The following is a 25,800-nucleotide window of genomic DNA, read 5'->3' as shown; positions in this document are numbered from 1 at the left end:
GGAGGTTACAGATGGCTGTGAGCCACCATGTCAGTGCTAGGAATGGAACCTAGGTCCTTTTGAATGGCAACAAGTGCTCTTAATTGCTGAGCCAGGTCTCCAGCCAAGGGTGCTTTATTTTTAACTAATGGTGATACTGAAAACTGCATTTTTGTTCAGATGTCATATTAATTAGGATGTTTCCAATTGCAAATAAGAAAATAGATTATCTTGTTCTTGAATAAAAAAGAAAAACTCTTGGCCTTCTTGATATAAAGTTCAGATAGGTCAATGAGCTTTAGGATAGCTCCACTGTTGAATGATTTAGCCATAACCAAAGGCTCAGAATCTTTCTCTGTCACTCCTGTGATTCCTGTAACATCTGATTTATTCTAGACAATTTCACTCCAGACCTATGATGATGGCTACACTTTTGTTGTCTACAGTTTATAAGAAGAGACAATGTCTGGCTCTCTGTTCCAATTTTCTTTTTTTATTTTATTTTACTTTTTTATTTTTATTTTTATTTATTTTTTATTTTTTGCCGAATGCCGTTTATTGAAGGAGGGAGGAGGTTTTAAATACAGGCTTATTGCACAATGGGAGAACCCCAGAGGGCAGAAGTTCGCTACCAATGTTTTACAATCTTGCATCTAAACTGTTAAGGCCCATTATGCAGGATACACAGACAAGGAACTTCCCTTAAGCATTCAGGAGGGTGGAACCTGGCAGGGAATTAGCATAGGGAGGATATCAAGGTCAAGGTCAGCAAGCAAGGCAACAGTTACCCAAAAAGGGGGCCAGGGACCTACAGGTCCCCCTTTTACTAGAAAATGAGCTTCTGACTTAGGTTGCATGGACGTCAGTAGGTCACCTTACCCGGCATGGAGATGCCTGCCCAGGCCACACAGGCTCTCTGTCTTAGGTTGGTGAATGCCCCCCCCCTAGGAATTACCCGTCTCTGAATACTCATACAGACTCTTAAAAAAAAGAACCCTGGATTTGGTTGAGGGAAGGAGCTCAATGTGTTATGCAAACTTGAAGCCACTGTATCCTAGAGAATGTTCTGAGTTGATTGGCTCCAGTCATCTGAAAGTCTTTTGAATCTACAAAATGAGGAGAGCAGTTAAGCTACTGTTTAACTAATTAACTTAAATAATTCACAATCCTATTTTTCCTTCTTGTTCCCTAAGCAGACCCCGAGAATACCACAAATCTGCTTTATGTTTCATGATTACAATTAGTCCAGATTGGTTTCCTGCATCCTTCACAGCTGGGCGTTCATGGTGTATTTAGGGACAGGATTTGAATCATCCTGACCTTCAAGCTTGCTGATAATTTTAGGATTCTTTCCTACCTCATCTTATAATCTACTTCAATAGAAGAGGACTATATAAGGCACTAAAATGATGACCAAGGTAGTAACTACCAACTAGTCCTAATGTGTGTCAGCTGGTAGACTATCAGGCTGCTAAAGAATTCTGCTCTGTGCAAAAGGTAAAACCTAACTCTCAATCTTGATGTTCACCTGCTTACAAAAGACAGATGACTTCTTCAGAAGGAAGTTTTGACTTTTACTGACTCTAGACTATGTGTAAATATTCCCACTTTTTATTATTACAGATGGTTATAAGATTTGTTCACTGAATCTTCCTGTAAGAATAGAGAGTAAATCCAAAGAACACATTGGAATTTAAGACATTATGAGTATGGAAAGCTATAGTTTTATTTTTAATACTGCTTCATACTATGTGTGGTTTGACCTAGACAACTACACTAGCTATCTGTTCCATATATTCTTTCTTATCAATGCAGAGGTCTAATCTTTTCTGACTTCAAAGTACTCTGTATATGGTTACAGGGTGCAGTGGCTGTTGGGTCATAGTGCTTTCACTCATAGCTAACCCAGATCCCAGGGTTCTCCAGGAAGCATCCTTCATGTGCCATTTTGGAATCCAGCACAGTTAAATACCATTGTCCTAATAGTTAGGGGATTGGTGGACATTGAGGGCCAATTATATCTCATTTGACCTCAAGAAGAGCAGTGTGTTTAGATTTTTATTTTTAGCATTTAAAGGGTTATATGTCTAAAATATTTGAAGTCACCTGTTTAAGATAATTTCTTTCCTGAAGAGAAAAGAAGGACTATGAATTAAGAATGGCAAGAGATATAACTGGTAAGACAGACACAGGCTGAGTGTGTAGGACATCTCTCACTGGGCATTGTGCTTATTAACTGTTGCTACTAAAATAGTTTTCTGACCAAACTTAGTAACATCAAACAACACACATGCATTATCATCTCAGTTTCTGATCAGGGTCTTAGTTTGGGTGGTTGTACTTCAGAGTCCCTTGTGAGGTCATAGTGAGGATCCCCAGAGCTACAATCACTGAAGGCATTTCTTGGCTGAGGCACATATTCTCTGGGTACATTTCAAATGGTTAGCAAGATAGCCCTGTTGGGAAATCTCAGTTCCTTCTCTTGTGGGTCTCATGTGGCTGCTTGAATGATATCATGTCAAAGACTCATTCTCCCTAAAGAAGGTGACCTAAAAGAGGGTGCAAGGCTGGAAAGCAACAACTTTTAAGTACTAGACTTAGAAGCCATCCATCATCAAACCCTCCACAATCAATGCCTTAAGAGCAAACCATTAAGACATTCTGCATTTAAAAAGAAGGGACCAGACTTACGTGTTTGATAATAATTTAGACATCAATTAAAAATAACAGCTGTAAAAAGAAATTTGGATTGTTAATTTTATTCATCCAGCTATTTAAGGCATATTAACTGAACACCTGCTGTGGGCTAAGCATTGTGTGTGGGAGTATTTTCATGTGGAGGCCAGAGGTGGACGTTGGGTGTCTTCATCTATTGTGCTCCACATCATTATCATCATCATCTTCATCATCTTCATCATCATCATCATCATCATATTTGAGACAGGGTCTCTCACTGAACTCAGAACTCCCCAATTGGCTAAGCTGGCTGGCTTGTGGGGTCTAGAGATCTGTCTGTCTGGACACCCCCAGGGCACACAGGTGAACCCCCTTTTATTTCACTGATGGGGATCTGAACTCGTGTCCTTATGCTTACACAGCAAGCATTTTACCCATCGAGCTGTTTGCTCACTCCTGTGCTAGGCCTTTTTTTTTTTTTTTTTTTTTTTTTTGAGACAGGGTTTCTCTGTGTAGTTTTTGGTGCTTGTCCTGGATCTCGCTCTGTAGACCAGGCGGGCCTCAAATTCACAGAGATCCACTCCCTCTGCCTCCTGAGCACTGGGATTAAAGGCATGCACCACCACTGCCCTGTACAAGGCATTTTTTATAAGCATAAAATAAAAATTATTGATGTAAGTCCTACTTGATATTTGGTGTCTCCAAAGTTTAGCATGATTTCTGGATCTGGAAACAGAGTTATAACTGAGAACTATTCAACACTGGTTAATAAATATATGGATTGAACCACTTGTACTCCTTCTAGTCCACAGAGTGTAGTATAAATATCTGAATCCTGGCTTACCTTTGAATGAACCAAAATTATCTCAGTATTTTCCCTTTTCAACTCTCATCAAGATTATTACAAAAACCTTCCTTTCATTCTCAGTAACTCTAGTCAGAGTGTTTTCCGTTTTTTCCTCTCTATTCTTGGCATCATAATCTCCTAAAATGCAGATATATTCATGCATTCATGCCAAATCCCTATTTAAAAAACCCGAGTGACTCTCAAGCCATTTAAAACAAAGTGCCGGGTCCTTAATGAGGCAGTAGGGCTAAGTCCTGCCGAACCCAATCCCCTCACCATCTGGCATGAGTGGTGGATGCATAAGACCCATTTGTCCTTTATTTTTTCATCTCCATCTAAAAAGCTTTTTCTGCTTCTGCACTTCCGTGGTTCCCCTACTCTTTACACTGAGTCACTTCAGTGACATCCTGCCGGCAAAATTTCCTCACACAGTTGAGTTCCGTGTCCTTCATCTGTGTTCTCCTTATATAACATGTAATAAAAAAAAGTAGAGTAGTTAGATAGATAAATATGTCCCTCAGTCTGTCTATAGTAGTTTAAGCTTGGTTATCTCAGCTTTGGACTGGGTGTTCTCATGGAGAGAAGTGTGGAGAGCAGAGGAAGCCTTGAGTGCTGGTGTGAAGGAGTGGATAAAGTTCTAGTGAATGTGTATTATTATCAAGGGCCGGTACAGTGACTCAGACCCATGGGAGTTGGTAAAGCCTTCCTTGGGCCGGCAAAGTCTTTCCCTGGTCTCTGTGTGGATGTTGACTATACATCATAAATCCACTGAGGTTGTGGGTTGTTTGTGTAGTTGGTGCTGCGCCATCAGAGCAAGCATGAACCAGCTGATCGCAGCTCTTCTGTAAGTGTGTCTATGCGTCTATCTGTTTTTCAGTCCCTCTCTACCTCAGTCTGTTTTCCAGGACCAGCCTGTCTGTGCTGGATGTGGCAAAGAGGTTTTGTGTTTGTTTCTGAGTCACTATCTGAGTACAATGCCAAGTAGTAAATAGCTACCAAACATATTTTTTCTTTTTGTTAAATAAATATAAATGAATGACAAATGATTGGTATTTTCCTATAGACAGAGGTGCTATTCATAGTATTTAGGTAAGCAGAGGTGCAGAGGTGGACCCCAAATTTATATCACTGCTGGAGGTTTGAACTTAGATCCTCAGGCTCACACAGCAATCACTTTACCCATTGAACTATCCACCCATCCCTGTGTGGTGAGGCATTTTTATAGCATAAAGTAAAGCTTATAGATGAGAGTCCTATTTGATGTTGAATTCTCCAAAGTTCAGCATGACTTCTGGGTCTGAAAAAGAGTTATAACTAATCTGAGAACTCTGAACAATGATTAGAAAATAATATGGATTGAAAACATTTGTACTCTAGGGGTAAGAATCCATTATTCCAGAACTACTGCCTGCTACTCTCCTTGCTTGTACCTAGGATAAGCCAAGAACTTTTTATATTAGCAATGAGAAGTTATATATGCCTTCATAACTATTTCCGCTTAAACCCCTTTAGAGAACCATAGGAGCACGATATATTTAATAGCACTTTCATGTATGCATGAGGAGACCAGGAATACTGTGTTAAGCAATATTTGAGTGAAGATGAACAGTTTCCTATACAGTTTACAATGGTGTCAGTATACTGCCTTGCTCTCTCCTAATTCCTTGGAGGAGTAGTCCTTATTCCCAAGTGGGATGTTTCTTAACCATGCTGGCATCATGGTGCTAGTTCTCCACATCATAACCATGGCAGTGTAGTACCATGACTCCAGTTCTCCATCTCACAACCGTGGAAGTACCATGGCTCCAGTTTTCCATCTCATAATCATGGAAGCAACATGGCTCCAGTTCTCTATCTTATAACCATGGAAGCATCATGGCTACAGTTCTCCATCTTTAACATATATTATTGCAGATGCTGCAAAGTCTGACCAAAGGCCAGTGTCTGTTCTGGTCTCCTACAACCCCAAGCCAAGACATTGATTCTTGTTGTAGTTTTAACAAATTAACAGACACAATGAGCAAAATCAGTGGCTAATAACAACAGGAAATTATTCTCCCCTAGTTTTGCAAATTAATAATCTGTGGTGTTGACAAGGCTGTTTTCTTCTGGAAGCTTTTGGTGACAATCATTTCTTGACTAGTTTCATCCTCTAAAGGTGTATTGCTTGGATCATGGTCCCTCCCTCTATCATTACAGCCAGCAGATGGAGTTGACCCTCCTGTTTCGTCTCTGGCCTCTGCCTTACAAGTCTTAGAAAGGTCCTCATAGTTATATTAAGCCCACAGAATCACCATCTCTGCTTCCCAATACCTATACATAATCACATCTACAAAGTTCTTTTTGCCGTACAAGGTAGAATTTACAGAGTCTAATGATTAGGATGATGTCATGCTTTCAGTGTTCCCGAAAGGCTCGCCATTTGAATACTTGGTGCTCTGTTGGGACACTATTTTATATAGAGTCTTTAGGAAGTACCTGTGTGAAAGAAATAGGTTGCTAGTGGCAGGTCTTTGAAGTTATCCCTGCCTCTGGCTCCAGAACAGCTTTCTCTCTCCTTCCTGGTCCAAAGACATGCCAATGCCCAATACCTCATGCTCCCACTGTCGTGGACATGACTGCCTCTGTTTCCATGTCTTTCCCATCATGGTGGGCAGAAATTCCCCCAAAACCCTGAACCATAACAAACCCTTTCAAATCCCTCAAGTTATCTTATCATATATTTGGTCAGCTAGAAATAAATAATATGGACAGATATAGATATATGTAAGGCCATCACTGTGCTGGCCAAAGGATGTCTGAGAGGACAACTGTAGTTGGGCTTTTCTTTGGGCTGCCAGCTCACTAAAAAATGACATAGAGACTTTTATATTAACTACAAAAGCTTGGCCTTAGCTTAGGCGTATTTCTAACTAGCACTTGTAACTTAAATTAACCCATAAATTTTAATCTATGTTCTTCCATGTGCTTGTTATCTCATCTCCATTATGCCCATCCTGGTTATTCTGTGTCTCGCTGGTAACTCTGCCTTTCTTCTTCCCAGAATTCCCTCTGACCGGAAGTTCTGCCTATATGTTTTCCTGCTTATCTAATGGCCATTCAGCTCATTATGAAACCAGTCACAACAGCACACCTTCACACAGTGTAAAGGAATATTCCACAACAGACATTAGAGGAGTTTGAGCAAGGGGACCATGCTTGGGAACACTAGGTAGAGTCTGCTGGTCAGGTCAACTGCACCAAGTCTGGATACCAAGGAGACATGGGACTCCTGGTTCTGCTGAACCTTTTCATTTTCAGTCAGGTGTATAGTCCCTCATAGCCTAATGTGTTAGAGATAGGAATCTGAAGCACTAAGAGTGTCCTGTATATTATATATACTCAAGACAATGGTGGTCTGTTGAAATGGTCTATGAACTGATAAACACAGAAGATACTACACAGATACTGTTTTCTGTAGGTCCTATATATACTGAGAATTTATATGTCATAGAATTAAATTGTTGAGTTAATATTTATCAATCTTAGATAGTTTGAACAGTTCAAATGGTTCAGCAAGAAAAAGTTCCTTTACAGTTCAAGACCCAGGGTTGAGTCTCTTACTGGCAAAGGTCTAAGCATGGTATATCTTTCCCTGAGGAACTCATGACCTCTTCCTGTTTCTTTTTCTCTCAATCTACCTAGAGAATTCTGTCAGAGGCAAACCGTTAGCAATGGCTGTGCTCTGTTCACGTTCTTTTTCTCTTACTGCATCCCTACCTCTTCCTTGTCTCCAAAGATCCTCATTCCACACCCACTCGTTGTTTTGAACAGTCTTCCTTGGCTTTCCCTTCCTTCGAATCTCTAATTCCATCCTTCCGCCACCTCTTCAGTGTTCTTAAAATACACCACATTTCACCTGCTTGATAAGGCTTTGAAAATACACTCTTCAGCTAGCAGGAGTTATTCACAAATCATAACACTATTGTTAATTTACTCTTCTTAGATGATTTCTATTTTAGATTCAAAATTACTTTCACCATTTGGACTCTGTATTTTTCATTTTATAAACAAAAGTTTAATTTCTTTACTTATTGTACTTGAATAACATGTATTTATATTTTGCTGGTTATTGGTCACTTTGACTAATGTTTCCACTTTTACACTGCATGCAAAAGAATTTCATTTCAACAAAGTAGTTTAAAACCTATTTTTGCTTCCTTCTGGGAGTGGTTAATAATCTCTAAGTGTTCATCTCACTTTTGCTCATTCTCATTAATATAGGGGGAGTGTAAACATCTACATTTAATATACTGACATAAGAATTACTCAATTGTTTTGAGAACTTACGAGTCAAGCTTTTTAAAACAATGTGTTTTTTATCCCTCAGCAAAGTTAGTATATTCTTAAGCATACAGAAATGAAAAAGAAATGTGACAATTAAACTTAATTTAAAACTCACAGTGTAACATTTCTGTTGATTTTTCTATAAGTACATAATAATGAATGTTATTATGGTATGTACTCCATGAGGGCACATGTGCTTGTCCTGTTTGTCCCTTTATCCTAGGGCTGGTCCAACTACTGGGGACTGCACTACTGTGAGTAAATGAGCAAATGAATGATAAAATTTCAGAGCGGCTTTAAAAATAATATATAAATTTCGTTATTAGCAAAGCTACTGTAATCAGAATATAGACTTTCTCATCTTCTAGCCTGATCTGTTATGAATAATAACTGGTAGCACCAAGAATGCTAAGTATGTATGTATATTCACGACAAGGGTAGTCTGTTTAAATGGTTTGTGGATTGATAAATACAGAAGATATTACATAGATACTGTTATGTATGTTTAATGAGAATCTGTTATAGAAATGTATTCTATAGAGTTCATGTTTTAAATATCTTAAGCAGTTTGAATATTTCATATTGTTTACTTCACTTATGAATTGATAAATACAGAAGATTACATAGGCATTATTTCATGGAGTGTGTGAATTCTCTCATTATTGGTGTAACTTTACAAGTGATTGAGATTTCTGTTTTTGTTGTCTGTCCTCAGAATGGCTTCACTCCTTTGTATATGGCTGCCCAGGAGAATCATATTGATGTTGTTAAATATTTGCTAGAAAATGGAGCTAATCAGAGCACTGCTACAGAGGTAAGTCTTGGTCTCTGGTTCTTTTATTTTAAGGTCCAATTGCAAAGGATCTCTACTTCTTTGTCTAAAGCATGCTGGGAATGTTCATATTACTATTATAATCCATTGTAATGGCCAGTGAGTGACTTGGGCTGGTCACTATGAGTTTATACCTTCATTGTAGATTCATGATTATGCATTCTGATTTCCATCATCATTAAGCTTGGCTTTTTTGTTGTTGTTGGAACCCATGTCAGCCTTGAATTTGTCGCAATTCTCCTGGGATTATAGGAATGCACATCATGAAATCATACTTCTGTCAATGTGTCCTGACTTGCTTTTGGGATTTACAGCATTCTAAAATTAGATTACAGTAAGTTATTTTTGTTGCTTTTAGGTCCATATTTTATCTTAAGATCCAAAGCAATTTCTTGAAGGAACAATTTCTGACCATCAAAAATAATTTATTGCTATTGTGTTAGTGTGATTTTTCTAAGGACTTTATCATAACAATGTTATTTATGACACAGGTGTGAGGCTGTGATCCTGGCAACTAATGTCAAGAACATTTGACATTAAGTCAGTTTCAGAGGATTCAGCACTTTGGGACATAGGGGTTAGAGGAAAGGGACTCAGGTCATCAACCCCCCCCCCCTTCCCATCCCATGCACACATTCTTCAGAAGCAGAAATGCCTGTCTATTTCCCATCTCTTGGCCCACAGCAAAACATGGCTGGTACCTAGAAGCCATCTTAATATTTCTTAATGCCCAATAGAGTTTCCTTTCTGACAATTAAATCTTTAGGCAAAGTGAACACAAACTTCCTTCCATGCTGTGCTGGATGGAAAGGTCACTGAAATGTATTAAGGCTACTTATAATTCTTTGGGAGGGAAACTAACTTTTTATGGAACCACTCGCCATTACTTTCTGACAGCTTATTCTCTTTATAGAGGCAGTCACTATCAATGTTAAGTAAGTTATGTATAAGTAAGTTATATCATATATGCCTTGACTATAACTAGAAAATACAACTGCCCATTATGACATGCTTCTTTGTTCTGCATTCAGTAACAGACAAAATTTTTGTACTTGCAGCATAGATTAAAAAAAAAGTTGGTGTTTTTGTTTTTTAAAATAACCTGGGGTCTTTTTGTTCCTCAAGACACTGAATTTGTCTGTGAGTAGACTGTGAATATCTCAAGGCAATGCTCAGATAACAAAGAGCCTGTTTCTCAAAGAAACGTCCCGACATAAGGGAACCCATCTGTTTTCCTTTTCCTTGAAGGCTGAATCCTTAGTCATAGGAAACCTTCACATTAGAATTCTCTCACCCATCTAGGAGACTTAGAGTGTCTAATGTGGGTTTTCACTGAACTCAGTTCATGATGTTCTCAGCAGATTGGCAACTCCTTTGGTCTAGTTGGTTATCACAGTACTGCAGTGTGACTCTAAAAATAGCCCTCAGTGATCACTGCATCAGCAGAGGCATGCTATCCAGTGACCTGCTGAACTCTATTATCTAACCAAATACAATGCTTTCAAAAGAAACAAAGTGGGGTGGTGTTGAAGCCTAGCCTGGCCATGAGTTTGTCTTATATTTTATTAAAAAGATATCATTGAATAACTAAAGCCACTTTCTTATAATGATTGGAAATTTATAAACTTAATATACTGAACCCACCACCTATCCAATAGTTACCAAGGTTCACAGGGACAAACCTTTGCACACTTCCTTTTAACTGTATCGTTCTGTAACAAATAATATTGTTACAGGGATGACTAACTGATGCTCCCATGCTCTATCATGAAATATCTTCTTTGGTTTCATTTCTATTTGTGTGTGATACGGATGAGGAGCACTTCTGGGCTCACAAGCAACAACAATGTGTAAAAGTCGATTACCAACCAAGCACTATAGCGACTTAAAAAAATTAGATAATCACACAATCCTTCCACATGGTAGTGAAATGCATGCACATGAAGAGATTCTTAGTTCTAAAATTTCTCATATATAGGATTAATAAATAAATGATGAAATCGAAACTGCTCAACTTAGCTGTTTTTTTTTTTCTTTTTCACAGTGTTCATTGAGGTATTTGAGCAAATTGTTACACATTTTTAGCCTTCTTCCTTGAAATACAGATCAGAATGAATTCTGTATGTTTGGAATCTAGCTTTTAGTCCTCCGAAGGGAGTTGCCTGTCTGGCCAGCACCATTTTTATAGCTCTCCTTTCCTTTCCTTCCTCCTGAATTCTGCCAAAATTTAAGGCTACAATCATTTTACTGGGGTTCCATTCTGTAGGCTGTGTCTCTAAGGAAAGAGAATGAAAACAAAGTCCATATGCCATTAATACAGACTGCTGCAGAGTGCGAGGGGAAATAAATCCAAATATGCACATGATGATGGGAGTATCCTTCATTCACAAAGTACCCTGTTCCTGACACACCTATATACAGCAGCTGCTTGCTCTTCTCTACCTTAAGATGCTACACTCTGCTCCTCCACTCTGTGAAGTAGTATGCTGTATTTAAAATGGAAGCTTATTAAAAAAATAAACAATAAGCATAGTCATGCTGCATGCACAGTTCATGCTGCATATATAGTATGATACATGAGAAAATATTTTCCCTCAAAAAACCCACAGTCATCACTTAAAGAATTAATATTGAAAACAAATTGAGTAGTTAGAATTGGGTGAATTACTCCTAATCCTGGAATGGCATTTTCAGCTGTACAACCTACCACCCTTGTTCCTGCTGTATAAATAAGACGTCTAAGATTTGCTTGGAAACTTCAGGAAATTAAGGAGGGATACACTTGCCGTCTTTCCAGGACCTAAATACTGGCTTCTGATGATGCAAAGATGACTTTCTAAATTTTGTAGCATGGCTTTCTACCTCATTCTGGAGACCTTTCTAAGTTTGCATTGTCTGCTCTGTTGTTTGTTGATCTCTCTCTCTCTCTCTCTCTCTCTCTCAGTTGACAATTGAGAGGTTGGGTTTGAAATGTTATCTAGTATGTACAACTTTATACTGAAATTATCTTAGCAATCTAAAATGCAAGTAGTTGCAAAATTAATAACTAGTCTAATCTACCAAACAGCTTTAGGTCACATTAAAGCTCCAACATCCTAATACAAATGATATCAATTACTCTATCCACAGCCATTATCACCTTCCTTCCAGGAGACAATGTAGAGACACTCATCCATCTTGCATTGTTGATGGACACTCATTTTCCTCTAGAGATCGTCGTATTTTTCACTTCCAGTTAGATTTGGGTTCCATTCTTTTTCCTTTACATTAGAAGGCATAGCTAAGTGTTTGTTCTAATTTTTATTTTCCTTTTCCTAAACACACATTTGGCCTACTCCTGTAAACTGGCCACATCCCATCATCAGCAGGCTTTGTCAAGATACAGAATGGAAATCAAGAAAGCAATCTGATGAAGGCGTTGCACTGTAGGGCGAGTGCAGAATCCATTCTGCTTCTGCTCCTCACAGTGATTTTCCTGTCCTGGTTGCCAGTCTCCCTCATTCCTGTAAATTATATTCTAGGATGGCTTTACTCCTCTCGCTGTGGCACTTCAGCAGGGACACAACCAGGCGGTGGCCATCCTCTTGGAGAATGACACCAAAGGGAAGGTGAGGCTGCCAGCTCTGCACATTGCGGCTCGGAAAGATGACACCAAGTCTGCTGCCCTCTTGCTTCAGAACGACCACAACGCTGATGTACAATCCAAGGTAAGAGCTGATGCGTCTGTGGAGAGGTCCCCTCTAACTGCCAGCATCCTCCTGGGGGATGAAAAGGACCACTCTCTACTGATAATGCAGCACTCTGGTCAGGAAAACATATACATCATTTCCATGGGTATTTCAGATGGAAGGGGACTAGCTGTTGGCAGACAGTAACACAAATTAAGGCCAAAAGATTTTTCTTTAGAAGACCAGTTTCCACCTTGGAGACATTTAGTTGGACGTTCTGTTTACACCATTAATTATAGAGAGAGTCAGAAGGAATGACTATTGTGTAATGGAGTTGGCTTTTCTTACTGTCTTGTTGGAAAAGGATACTCAGTTGCAGAGAGCAGATCTACTGTTTCTTGAATTTTGCATTGTGTAACATCTTCCCTCTTTTTCCCACAAAACACTGCTTCAGATGATGGTGAATAGGACAACTGAGGTACAGTATTGCCATTATACCAACATTTACCTTGTTTTGATTTATTTTTAGTTTTTATCCAGATAGAATAAATGCTCACTAATTCATACTAATGATCAAAGTTCTATTAGTGGGAAACTGTTTAGGGGAAAATCCTGAATTAAGAAAGATTGATAATTCAAATATATTTGATGCAATATTTATTTGATACAACACACATTATTAAACCAACTATTTAAATAGTCTGTGAGTCCAGCATGAAATAAAACACTACCATTGCTTGCATTTTAGTGAGTGAGCCTTACTCTGAAACTTTTGCAAAGAGATACGAATTTTTCCTCTTAATGAGAATGTACAGATTAGAATTTAGGGAAATAAAAGTGCAGGAGGATTCTCTGTTATTTAATAGCAGAAGCTCTTTTTCTGCATTTTTTTCTTTACCACATTGTTTATAATCAATAATGGCTCTGCACATCATGAGCAAAGCAATTGCTTTTTTCCTGTAAGTCTTAAAATACTTGCCATTAAATAGTTTTCCACATATAAAATAGGTCATTATAAATAAGAACATTAAGTTCAGAAGCCCATAGTGCCTGTTTTCTCTCCTTTGTCACAACATAAACATTATTGAAAATATGCTATAAAATTAATCTGCACTCAAAAGCAAGTGACTGTTTACGAAGGCTGACTTCTGTTTTGTTTCTTCATCATTGAGCTGGGAACTTGGAGAAGTTTTAGATCGTTGGGCATTCATAGAAAATGTCATATTTTTCAACACTTTATTAACACATTCATCTACTGCGATGCAATTTACTTGACTTATTTGTACTGCTTTTTTTGTTTATTCTCTTTTTTGTGCATGATACTGAGGGTGAGGGACCTTCAATTCAACTTCTTAGTAAAATTCTTCAGAACTGGAATTATGGAAATTGATTTTAATTACTAATTTTAATAACTTTAATTTCTTGGGTACTCCTTGTGAATAATTTTTATACATTGTGAGGGTGTAAACCAGCAGCGAGTTGTGCAATATAATAGCCTGAAACTATTATATTATGATCATTAAGGCCAATAAGAAAGCATTAATTAATTAATTAATTAATTAATTAATTAAAAATGTTATTAGACTTGAATAATTGGGAAATCATTTTCCAGCAATCAATATAATTTTTTGAAATTAAATTGTGACTTGAGTAGTTGTTTGTGTAACAAAACTTTTCCTGGGAAGACACAGCACACATGTCTACTCACTCCAGACAAGTAGCCTACAACAAACCAAAATACAGACAACACCAAAGTCCAGCTTGGTGAACCAATGAGTCTTACTGGGGTTGCTTACAAGAATATGAGTGAGGGGTCACTTACAGGAACAGAAATGACTCAAATACAGCTGCATCACCAGAGCCCGCCCCAACATGGGTGACAGCTCACAAAACCTGAGAGACTGGGAAACACTGAACAGCTTGCAGGCAGATCAATAGATTGGAGAGTGTCTTTTCCAAGTGACTCTGGTCTACAATTCCTCCAGTGAGCTCATCTGGTGTTTGCTTCTTCCAGACAGCTCGTCTGGTCTGAGAGAAATCTCAGCTTTTATTGCTAACTCTGGCAGGGAGGGGCCTAGTGGATCAAGTCAGATTCAGGGACTTCCTGAAGCTCTTTTGAGTTGTTTACCTTCCTGCTCTTAAGGAGCTCCTGTGCAGGTGGAAATGTTTCAATTTCTGAGAAAACTGTTAAAATAATAATAGGCATACATTTGGACTATGTCTGGGTGACAGGAGATAAAGATGAAAATAGAAAAATTTAACATTTTGTAAAATAATTATGGGTTGTATAATTCATGCCTTAGTTTTGGTGTGAATATATCACCTACATGCAGAGTAAAATAATCTTGAACACATTGTGGAAACTGAACTCACAGTTACTACTCTTATTTTCATATCTTGCTTCACTACAGTTAAAAATTATTTGCAATTAATGTTGCTTAATATATCACCAACCTTCAGTTACCTAAGCCATCTAACTGTTTATCTTAGTATTTTGAAAATAATATCACCAAATTCTATACATAAAGTCAATAAAACTGATTGTGGCTTGTAGAATATTTCTTAAAGCAATAGATTCCATATTAAAATCCATTTTCAAGTAAAAGAGAATAGGAAATAACCTGCAAACTGTGGGGGTGTTAGCCAATGAATGCTGTTTGTTTCCCCGTATTTTTTATTAAGTTATGAAAACTATAGAGTAAGGAATATTACCAGCTCTTTAGCACTTCAATAAGAAAAGAGCTAATATGCATCTATTGTGAAGAATAACAAAAATATCTGACTACATCTAAATCAGAAAAAGAAATCATTTCTTCATTTGATTCTCAGACTTTGTTTTTGAAGCATTTGGGAAATAAAATATTTCTCTGATACCCATATCCATTCATTAATGTGGTTATTTTAACTATATCTTATTTTAGGGATAAAATTATATTTAATTCATATTTGAAATTAGATTCAATTTAACCATTTTCTTTATTTCATATTCATATTGATACCAAGCATTTTTTTTATTGAAAATAGATTCTTCTCTCATACAATACATCCTGACTACAACTTCCCCTCCCTCTACTCCTCGCAATTTTTCCCCCACCTCTTCTCTCTCCTGTTCCCACTCCCCCTCTGTTTCCCTTCAGAAAAGAGCATGCCTCCAAGAGACAACAACCAAACACGAAAAAACAACACACAATAAGACAAGGCAAAAGTCCTCCTATCGAAGCTGGAAAAGGCAATTCAATAGGAAAAAATGTTGTTTAATATTGTTTTTTAAATTTGTTTTCACTGTAAATCACAGTCTAAGCAGTTGTGAAAGGGATAGAAAACCAGTGTGGATGCTGTGGAATGAACTAGACATTTTTCCTGAGAAATGTTCACGGTCCTGAAGATAAAATGCCAACCAGCGCTCTTTTATAAATGTAATCGAGGGATGGGGAAGGTGGCTCCGTGGGTAAGCTCACTCGCTGTGCAAGCATAAGGACCCCCAGTTCCAGCTTCCAGAATCTAGATAAAAAAGCTGAGTGTGGCCATGTGCAAGCCTGCAACCATTCTGCTAAGAGGGTGGAAACAGAGGATTGCTCATGCTTACTGGTTGCCAGCTAACTCCAGGTTTTGTGAGAGACCGTGTCTTAAGAGAATAAGCAGGAGGGTGCTAAGTGGACCTAGTGCACCTCCAGCACGCACAGCTATACACACCTCTACCCCCACACATGAGAATAGAAAACAAAAATCAAAACCAAAACGCTGTGTTTTTTTTTTTTAAATCTTTGATTAAAACATCCATTGGTAACTGTTAATCCGGTGTTTGAAACTGTATTTGGTTTCATCATATTCTGTTTTTCTCTAATAAGCTAAACAAACTCAAGAAACATAGTTTTGTATAGATAACTAGCCTCATAAATTAAAAATTAATTTGCAAGTATAGGGTATTTATTTCTCTCTTAAAACACTAAGCTATAGAGTTGTATTAAAGCATTTGTTACATGATTTGCATCACTCATGTACTTGGCAGGTGGTTACCCTGTAAGTTTTCTAGTTAATCAATGGTCGCTTTCCTCAGTGTGAGGTACATCCCTACCCTCTATTTCTCTCTTTCTCTAGAGTGGCTTCACCCCTTTGCACATAGCTGCTCACTATGGAAATGTCAATGTGGCAACTCTTCTTCTAAACCGAGGAGCTGCGGTGGACTTCACGGCCAGGGTATGTGGTAAAATACATGTATTTTAAGAAAGTAAATATGAACATTAATGGCTTCCATTAAGACCTTATATTTAACCCCCTTCTGCCATCCTAAAGATTCTGAAGTTTTCACTATCTTAATCACAGGATGACATCATAACCCAATAAATAAAGCAAGACTCTGGGAGCTGGAGAGATGGCTCGGGGTGAGCTTATTTTTTTTCCCAAGGGCACGAGTTGGACTTCTACCCTTGTTGAGTTGCTTACTGCCTTCAATTCCAGCTCCAGGGGACCCAATGCCCTCTTTTGTCCTCTGAGGGCAGAACACTCAAACATAGATAAAATGAAAATAAATGAGGACTGTGTCAGTAGTTGAGGAGGCTAATTTTGACATGGCATTCAACTGTTAGATTATAAAACAATGCAAAAAGAATCATGAATGATCAACTTCCAGTTCATAGATGACAGTGTTAAATTAGTAAGCACAAACTCTGAAGGGAGTGTTTCTTAACAAGTGGGCACACAAGTGGGTGAGATCTTTTTTTTCTCTGTTGTTTTAATGAATTGAAAATTTACTCTGATGTCTTCCTAAAATACACAGGAAGATAGCACATGGAATTATGCATGTAATAGTCTGCTTCTGTTAGAAAAATTCATTTGCATGATAGTATAAAATTCACATAGGGGATGGTATTTAACATGATTCAGTTGATACAATATTTAAATACTTGGAAAATTATGACACACACCAAATTCAGACACATATCCATGCCATGAAACCTGATATCTCATAAGACAAAGTTAAGTTTTATGTGTACTGTTGTAATCCTTGGAAGTCTTCTGTATAAGCCATGTGTGGTAGCATATGTCTGTAATCCTAGGAATCTAGAGGCCCAGGCAGGAGGATTTCCAGTTTAAGGCTAGCCTACATTGTATAGCAAGTTCTGGACTAGTCTGGCCTATGTAGTGAAATCCTATTTGGGAAAAAAAATCCTTTGTTCTGAAACTATGTTGTAATATTTTCCAGTTGTTTTTCTCTGTGAATTATTCTGAAGGAGTTTTTAAAGAAAATCACCACTGATAATAATATGTGTATTTTTTTCCATTTTTAAACACATAAAACTTTGAGATCTCAAACTCTATAGTACATGATAGATTGACATTTTACTGGGCTCTATATTAGAATTTGAGGCTTTGCTTCTACCACACAGATGTCCTCCTTCTATCTCTTAAGTTGTTTTACATTCCACATGTATGTTGTAGTTCTTGACTAACAGGCATTTTTGTTCCATTTTTCGTTTTCTAACAATTAACATCCCACGGTTTATGGGCTTCTTTGTTCCTTATGATTGAAACTATTGAACTGTAGATACCATGGGTCATTACCCCTTGGTAGTCTTTATTAGGAAGTCTTGCCTTCACACCCTGCTATATCCAACCTACTCTGTTTGGCTTTCCACACTCTAGAATGGAATTACTCCCCTGCATGTGGCTTCCAAAAGGGGAAATACCAACATGGTGAAGCTCCTACTGGATCGAGGTGGCCAGATTGATGCCAAAACTAGGGTGAGTATCTTTGGACTTTGAATTCCCTGCCATTCTTAAGCCCTGGGGCCTCTCATCCCATACCTTGTAGCACTAGTCAGCAAACATGAGCAGTATGTTTTAAGAAGATTGCCCTTGGGTTTGATTTCAGTCTTATACAACATTTAAGGATTTCAACTAATAAAATGAAATTAATGTTTGCTCATAAATGCCTAGAGCAACAGACTACTAGCCCCTCAGTGTGGTCGTTTTTCTTGCTCAGGTTCTGGGAACCAAGATCAAAGACTAGACATCCACAGCTCTCCTTTGGGTGGTGATCAAGAAGGCAAACTGATTGGCACATTTAAGCTGCAAAACTGTGACTTTTTCATAAATGGCTTTCATGCTTGTTGACAGTTCTTGGGCTTCTAACTGTTGAACTCGTTAGTCACTTTCTTAAGAAGTTGTGCTGTACTCACTGCCATGCTGACGGAAAGAGCAGACTGTTGGCAAGGTAGACCTTCCTCTCAGTAGAAGTGGAGCCCTTCATTCTCTTCAAATTTGGAAGTAAAGTGGCATCCTAACATCTTGATGCTCACAGAGTGAATAAACTAATACGTTAAAAACTGATTCTGAAGGCAAGCTGCCAGATTTCAAATCCTATTTGTGTCATTCATTAAGCTGGTGTTGGCATTTTTCCGACCTCGGAATTTTGCTAATAGTACCCCTAACTTTATATGGTTGTATGAAAGGGATGGATGGAAGTATAGCAGGCATTTAAGAAATTAGTACAGCTAATACTCATAGCTGTATTATTTTCTTTTAAAAAGTGGAGATATAATTCAGTTAGTATATTCCTACTTTGCACGAAGCCCTGGGTTAGATGACCAGCACCACATTAACTGAGTGTAGTAGTACACATCTGTAGCACAGTTATAATACCAACATTCATAAGGTATAGGCAGGTAGACCAGAAGTTTCAATTGGCTAGCCTGAGCTGCATGAAATTATCTCCCCCCCTCCAAAAAAAAGGAAGAAAGAAAAGAAAAAGAAAGGAAGGAAAAGGAGTCAATTAATTACTTAGCTACTCATATTTTTATAATAGTGTGGATATTATATGCATTTTTTGCTTAAATATATATGTGTAGTATTTTAATATCAGCTTTCTGGAGTAGTTTTGGCTACAAAAATGTTAAGTATTTTTGAAACACAAAATTGAACCAGGCATAGTGATGTACATCTATAATCCCAGTATGATGATGTACACATGTAAGCCCAGTTCACAGACAGAAGAGAGTAAGGGGATTATAATTCTGAGGTCAGCCTGGGCTACAGAGTGAGACTGAGGCCAGCCTGGCCTATGTAGAGAGACCCTATCTCAAAAACAAACAGAAGAAGAAGCCCCCCCCCCCAAGCTATTTGACAACAGATCTACAGTCTTCTACATATGAGAGGGAAGCTGCACCCATGAAATCTGAAACTATAGTCTTGTAAACAAGAGCTGTGTATCAGCAATCTCAGTTGTCATGGCAACACAGATGGGGGAAATTTGGAAGGGTCCTACGTGTAGATGAAAACCCACATGCCATGAGTTGCTGCTGAAAGAGGGGCCGACAATCAGTCTTCCCCGGAGACAAGCCCCTGATCCTATCCAATCCCAAGAGGTAAGCCCTCAACACAGGTGCATATGAGCTACTCCACATGCATTCAGCAGTGTGTGTGTGTGTGTGTGTGTGTGTGTGTGTGTGTGTGTGTGTGTGTGTAACAATAATAAAGAAGAAGAGGTCATGAGTTTGAGGAAGCGGTCACAGAAGGAGTTGAAGTAGGGAAAGGGATGGGTGGAAGTATAGCAGGCATTTAAGAAATTCTCAACAAAAGCTTTAAGTTAAAAACTGTTTTAAAAACCTCTTTTAAAAAAAAAAAACAGAAAACCCCGCTCACCTATACAAGCAAGCAAGCAAGCAAAAAATAAAATAAAAAAAAAAAAATCCCTGGTAGATTAACAATGTCTATTGAAGAGGGTACATAGAACATGCATTTTCTCTATACATTTTTATATTCTAGGACTTCATATTCTCACAGTCTAAACAGTAAGGGTCAACTCCAGCCCACACATCCATCTTGAAGCTAGAAATTGTTTAGCTTTTAGACTCTGTACCAGTCCTAGACTACAAGTTCTGTTTTTTTCATTAACTCCCAAAGTGGTGCTTACAAAGTCCCCCCAAACCTCATTTCTCTTCAAACATTTGTTCCAGGGTAGAAGTATCACACCATGTAGGAGTTTGGGAGTTGTTTGTCTGTCCAGAGTTGTTTGGGAGTTTTTTGTCTGTCCCATCCTTGCATAGCAGCTTTGCCTACTTTCAACCTTTGCCCTGTAACCATGGCCCTTCCCCTGCTGTGCTATGGATAGGCAACGGGGCAATCTGAGAATCTGAGGATGCTCAGGCTTTGCCTGCTTCCTGCTCCCTGAATTACTGTCATTATTCTCCCCCTAGTTCACCCTGTTTTTAAACTTTAGTGCAATAATTTTTAAAAATCTTGGCCGGTGTCTTACAGATATTCACTGCTTTTGTTAATGCTGTTCTGGAGTAGGTGCTCATTAGCAAGCAATTGATTTCGTTCTCATTTGCCATTATAGTACTTCTTGAGTTCTTTAAAGATGTTCTTGTCTTCAGGGTTCACATGTATTGCATATACAAATAAAAAGCCCGGCACTGAGAGCACTGTTTTCAAAAATCAAAGTACTCAGAAATAAAGAGATATGCACTCGTCTGCCTGTCTTACCTTTAACTAATTGTTCTTAGGAAAGTTATCAAACGGAAGCAGTGGGGAGGGAATGTGGGGCCACATTTTGTACTCTGTAGCTTTTGGACAGAGACAGTAAATTGAGTTTTAATCAAGGGTTAAGATGCAAAGAGTAGATTTTCTAGTTCTGTATGGAGTGTGGACATCCTGCTCTGTCTTCCCCTCAGCAGTTTGCTGAGTTCCTGCGTGTGCTGTGAATTCAGGGCACTCAACATAGAATGAGCCAGATCAGCTCTCCATTTTCCCAGAGCAAGTCATGGGCTGGTGGCATTGCTCATTAAAAGAGCCCTTGCCCAGCATATCTGAGTCCACACTTGATGCTCAGTACTGTGGAGAGGGAGGAAGAGAGAGCAGATGTGGGAGTCAGGGATACACACACACACACACACACACACAGAGACACACACAGACACACAGACACACACACACACACACACACACACACACACACACAAAGGCGGAGTGGGAGGAAAGATTTACCACTGGTACCCAAGGGATACTGTATGCTGTATGTGCTGGTGAATATTTGATAATGAATTCCTTAAAAACAAGATAAAATGAAATGGCTTGGTTTGTAGGCTTTCCCTTTGCTGACTTCTGTGGTATAAATATTCTCTTCATTATCTGCTGAGAGATGCTAACATGATGTTGCTGTAGGCAGAGTTGGCATGGGATGCAAAAGTGAGCTCTCTGGTTTGTTTGTTTGTTTGTTTGTTTGTTTGTGGGCTAGCTTCATCCAGCCCATGTCAGATGGTATACATGCTGGTAAGCTTTCCACTCAGGAGCTAAACATTCCTCATGTCTAAGCAGCACTGGTTTACAGCATTGTTAGACTCTCATACCCTGGCCACAGCTAAAGGGGTCATGCTCCTTTTACCATGTACAAAGTATCTGGTAAGCCTGAACTCAAGATTTGTGACCTGGGATTGAGAAGCCCATTCTGGAATTAAAATTCTTGATTACTAAGATAATGGGAGATAATGGAATCGATTTTGCTTTCTGGCCTCTTAAAGCATATTTGAAATAGAAAATGCTTAATTTTTTGACTATTATTATAAAAGGGTTTCTATACACATATTTTCAAAATCTTAATTATCTTTATGTTCAGTTACTTCTAGCAATCAAGATATCCACAAGTCATCAGAATATAGTGTATTCTGTCTAAAATTCTCCCTCATCTGCTCATTCCTTTTCACATGTTTGAGGTTTCCATTATCTGGAGAAAAGCAAAATTTATAGAGGTTATGTTTGACTAAAAAAGTGAATCTGTGCCTTGGTTCCTCTCTACCATCACTTCTGTTTTGGTAACAATTAAGGCATTTGGCATCTTGGAAGCCTCATCATTGGCAGGCTTTAGTATGAGACTCTGAGACATTTTAATCAGAGCCTTTTGTTAATGTCTGAAACTCCCCTCTTTAATGTTTAACTATAAATTTTATAGCTAGTTAAAATGAGACTATTAATTTGGGTTTTATTAAGGTCATTACTCTTTTCTGTTTTAAAACTTATTTATTATTTAAATATAGAGCTACCCCATAGGAGGACTATATTTAAAATATTAAAACACATATTTCAATGCCAACAATAAAAGTACACAGAAATGCTAAAGGATGTTGAACAAAACACATCAGGAAAAAGGAATCCCCCCTTTCTATTTATTAGAAGAGGTAATTAGTGGAGTGCTGCCAGCTACCAGCTGTCATACATGTATGATACGCTAGGCATCTTGCTAAATCACTAGAAATATCATCTTATTTCCTCTTCCTAACAACTTAGGAAACATTATTTTCCTGAGAAATATGAAGGTCTTCACATTTGAGAAATGAGATTGCTAAAAGGGTGAAATGGATTTTGGCACAGTTATGTAACATGAGCTAGGACATGCAGCATTTTTATAATAACAATCTGATTTCAGCATCCATTATGGAAAAATAGCAAGTCAGAGAGCAAGGAAGGAGGAGATAAGAGAAGAAAGGTGATGCCTCTCTTAAGTTAACTGAGTAGCCTTTGCTAAATTACAGCAGAGAGGATAGCATGTCTGTGTGTCTGTCTATATTTTAGTGAAGAAGAAAGGATCCATGAAGAAGGGAACTTTGGAGGGCAGAGAAATTTAGCCTTCAAACTATAATTTAGAGGTCCTGGAATATATAACCTGGACAAGAATTGGCAATAATATGATGGTGTGCTTCGTAGTGAAGATTCAAATTTTTGCCAGGCTGAGCTCGTCAGATAATGAATTTAGCATCACTAGTCACTAGTCTCTCATAAGGGCAGGCGCACTGCATCATTAACTGTAAGCCTGAGAACTTAGTCCTTGCTAGTTCTTTGATGTTCTTATGGGTATGCTAAAAGTTCTTTACAGGCTTCCTATTGTTACCTGAAGGGTATTTTTGTGGTTTTACCATGATTACAGAGAGAGTATTTCAGGCAATTCATACAAAATGGTATTATCTCCCTTTACTTGAAGCCATGTAAGCCATCATCCCTCCCATAGTCTTTCTCTTAAGGCTGTAAGACAGAGTAAGAAAACTCATCCTCTTGTGCATAGCATGGAGCCTCATCTCATAGAGATTGGTCAAAGGCTTCTGATCTTCCATTCACCCTAGTCCTCTGCTTACTGCCTGACATTCTTTAAACCAAAGATTGATGAAGCCCCACCAAGCATGCATTGGAGAAACCACGCTATGTCATTTACCACACAACTTATATCATTACTACAAGGTGCTGGTATGAAGACAGAAAAGCATTATTATTTCCATTTTTTTCCTCAGCACAATCTCCCATTCAGCTCCTTCTGGGAAATCTTAAAATTAATGTGGCAACCCCCACAGCTGTGGCTAAATGCTTTATTTAAATTGGAGGCTTTTCATGCTAATTCTGACACCCCAAACCCCAAGAGTGTTTTTTAGCTATTCAGTATCTTCTCACTGGCTAAATAGACTTGACAAAGCAAAGAGTCATTATCACTCAAAATCCTAGCCAAAAATAGGTGGGGCACTTAAATTTAATAAGGTAATTAGAAGTTTTAAAGAGTCTATATTTGGGGCTGGGCCCACAGCTCCTTTGGTGAAGTGCTTGCTACAAAATATTAAGACCTGGGTTTAATTGCCAGAACCCAAACATCAAAGTCAGGTATGGTGCAGACGTTGATAATCCCAGTTCACTTTAAATAGCTACAAAATTTATAGTTTTAATTCTATTTGTTAATAATAAATTTCATCTTTGAAATAGTGGTATGATTTTTGTTAAATGTTGAAAAATCTTCAAAGATTATGAAAAAATTCGGAGCACCACAAAACACTTTTGGACAATTTAAGAACGTAGTCATAAGAGAATATTTATGGACAAATTAGAGCAAGAAGAATTTTTAAATAAAAGTGATGCAAAGAAAACCAAAATCAAAGGCCATAACAGTACAACCACAGCTTTGGTTCCAAGTGGGAAGGATGATACCGTCATCAATGTGCTCTGTGTCTGTTCGTTTCCTAGGATATGTAAACATTTGACCAGAAAGTCAACATGTTCAGTCCTCCTGTATCTGAAGCCTCTGTTTTCCCTTTTTAATTCTGTGTGTCATAATCTTTTTCTGTCCTCTCTCTCTCTCTCTCTCTCTCTCTCTCTCTCTCTCTCTCTCTCTCTCTGTATTATGTATGTATGTATGTATGTATGTATGTATGTATGTTAGGTAAGTAGCATTTTGTTGTGTTTTTATCAGATCTCCAGGATCAAATTTCAAAGCTTATCTCCGGTCAGTGGCAATAGACATAATCTTGTTTTTGTTTGTTTGTTTTTAAAGGTGTGAACTTAGGCTTAGTGTCTTGATTCTCTTGTCAGGATGGGTTGACACCACTTCACTGTGCTGCACGAAGTGGGCATGACCAGGTGGTGGAGCTGCTGCTGGAACGAGGTGCTCCCTTGCTGGCAAGGACCAAGGTGAGTCATTATGAGTAAGATGGCATCCAAGGACACTTAAGGCATTTTGGGTAATCTCTCTTCTTAAAGCTAAAACACCCGTCAAAATGTTCTTACTTATTCAATGTGTTAGAAAGAAGAAATAAGTACCAAACTTGCAAAATTATTAAAATGAGCAAATATATGCATCAAGATGTGCTAAATGAATACCTCTAGGTTCCCCCTGTTTTTAAACCTATTTTTACTGTAGATGAAAACTTGACTAACCATATTACATAAAAATAAGAATATTAAATATATTAATATATATGAAACTATTATATTGCATGAGCTAAGATTTTTTATTACTTTCTAAGATAACTATATAATACATGTGGAATTATCTGTCAAGGTAATACCATTAACAATAGAAGACAGAGCTTTGAAATATACTTCAATTTAAATGGAAACAAAATTTCAGTCCAATCATGTTACACCCGAATTTTTAAATAATTAGAAAACTGAGGCCTATGTGATCTTCCAAGAAATTTTCAAATAAAACTTTGTTTACACTTTATTTATAATGGACTCATAACCAGCAAGAATGTGGATTACCTAAGTGTGACTTTTAAGGTAGCTTTTCTGTCTAGTGAGGAGTCATTTAAATTTAAGGGTCTAGCATTAAAGATCATTGGTGACCACATGGTTGTACCCTCAGTCCAGCATCCAGCTATATCATGTATGAAGAAGACACAATGTGCTGGGTACCGCTCTGGTTACCAAGGAAATAGCAAGATGAATAATAATCAGAAAGTATCTTGAAGAAACTTAAAATCTCCAGGGCAGGAGAGATGGGAGAAGATTATGAAATGCAGAGCTCTGTGAGGGTAAAGGACTCAGAGCAGATGAACTGATTGAGTTGGAGTAGGACAATGCCACTAGCATGTGTGTGGCATAGTGCCCTCTCACTCCCCACTACAGCTCTCAGTTTTCACTCACCCAGTCTTTCTCCTTGAAGCAACGTCCCCTCATTCTTTGAAAGCTGGAACGCTCAGCAAAACGAATCTTCACCATAC

General features: G+C 38.1%; 1 protein-coding gene across 1 annotated transcript in view; it reads left to right on the top strand.

Moving 5' to 3' along the window:
• Ank2 (ankyrin 2) overlaps positions 1-25,800 on the top strand; it is a 218,699-nt gene that overhangs the window by 76,168 nt on the left and 116,731 nt on the right. Inside the window, exons 5-9 of the mRNA XM_059266206.1 lie at positions 8,544-8,642; positions 12,182-12,367; positions 16,427-16,525; positions 17,972-18,070; positions 24,668-24,766. Coding sequence (XP_059122189.1) covers positions 8,544-8,642; positions 12,182-12,367; positions 16,427-16,525; positions 17,972-18,070; positions 24,668-24,766 — 582 coding nt within the window. The remainder of the gene's footprint in view (positions 1-8,543; positions 8,643-12,181; positions 12,368-16,426; positions 16,526-17,971; positions 18,071-24,667; positions 24,767-25,800) is intronic.

The sequence above is a fragment of the Peromyscus eremicus genome, chromosome 6 (assembly GCF_949786415.1).
Source record: "Peromyscus eremicus chromosome 6, PerEre_H2_v1, whole genome shotgun sequence".
Taxonomy (NCBI): Eukaryota; Metazoa; Chordata; class Mammalia; order Rodentia; family Cricetidae; genus Peromyscus; species Peromyscus eremicus.
Note: the sequence above shows the minus strand (reverse complement) of the source record. Positions and strands in the feature narration are given on the sequence as shown.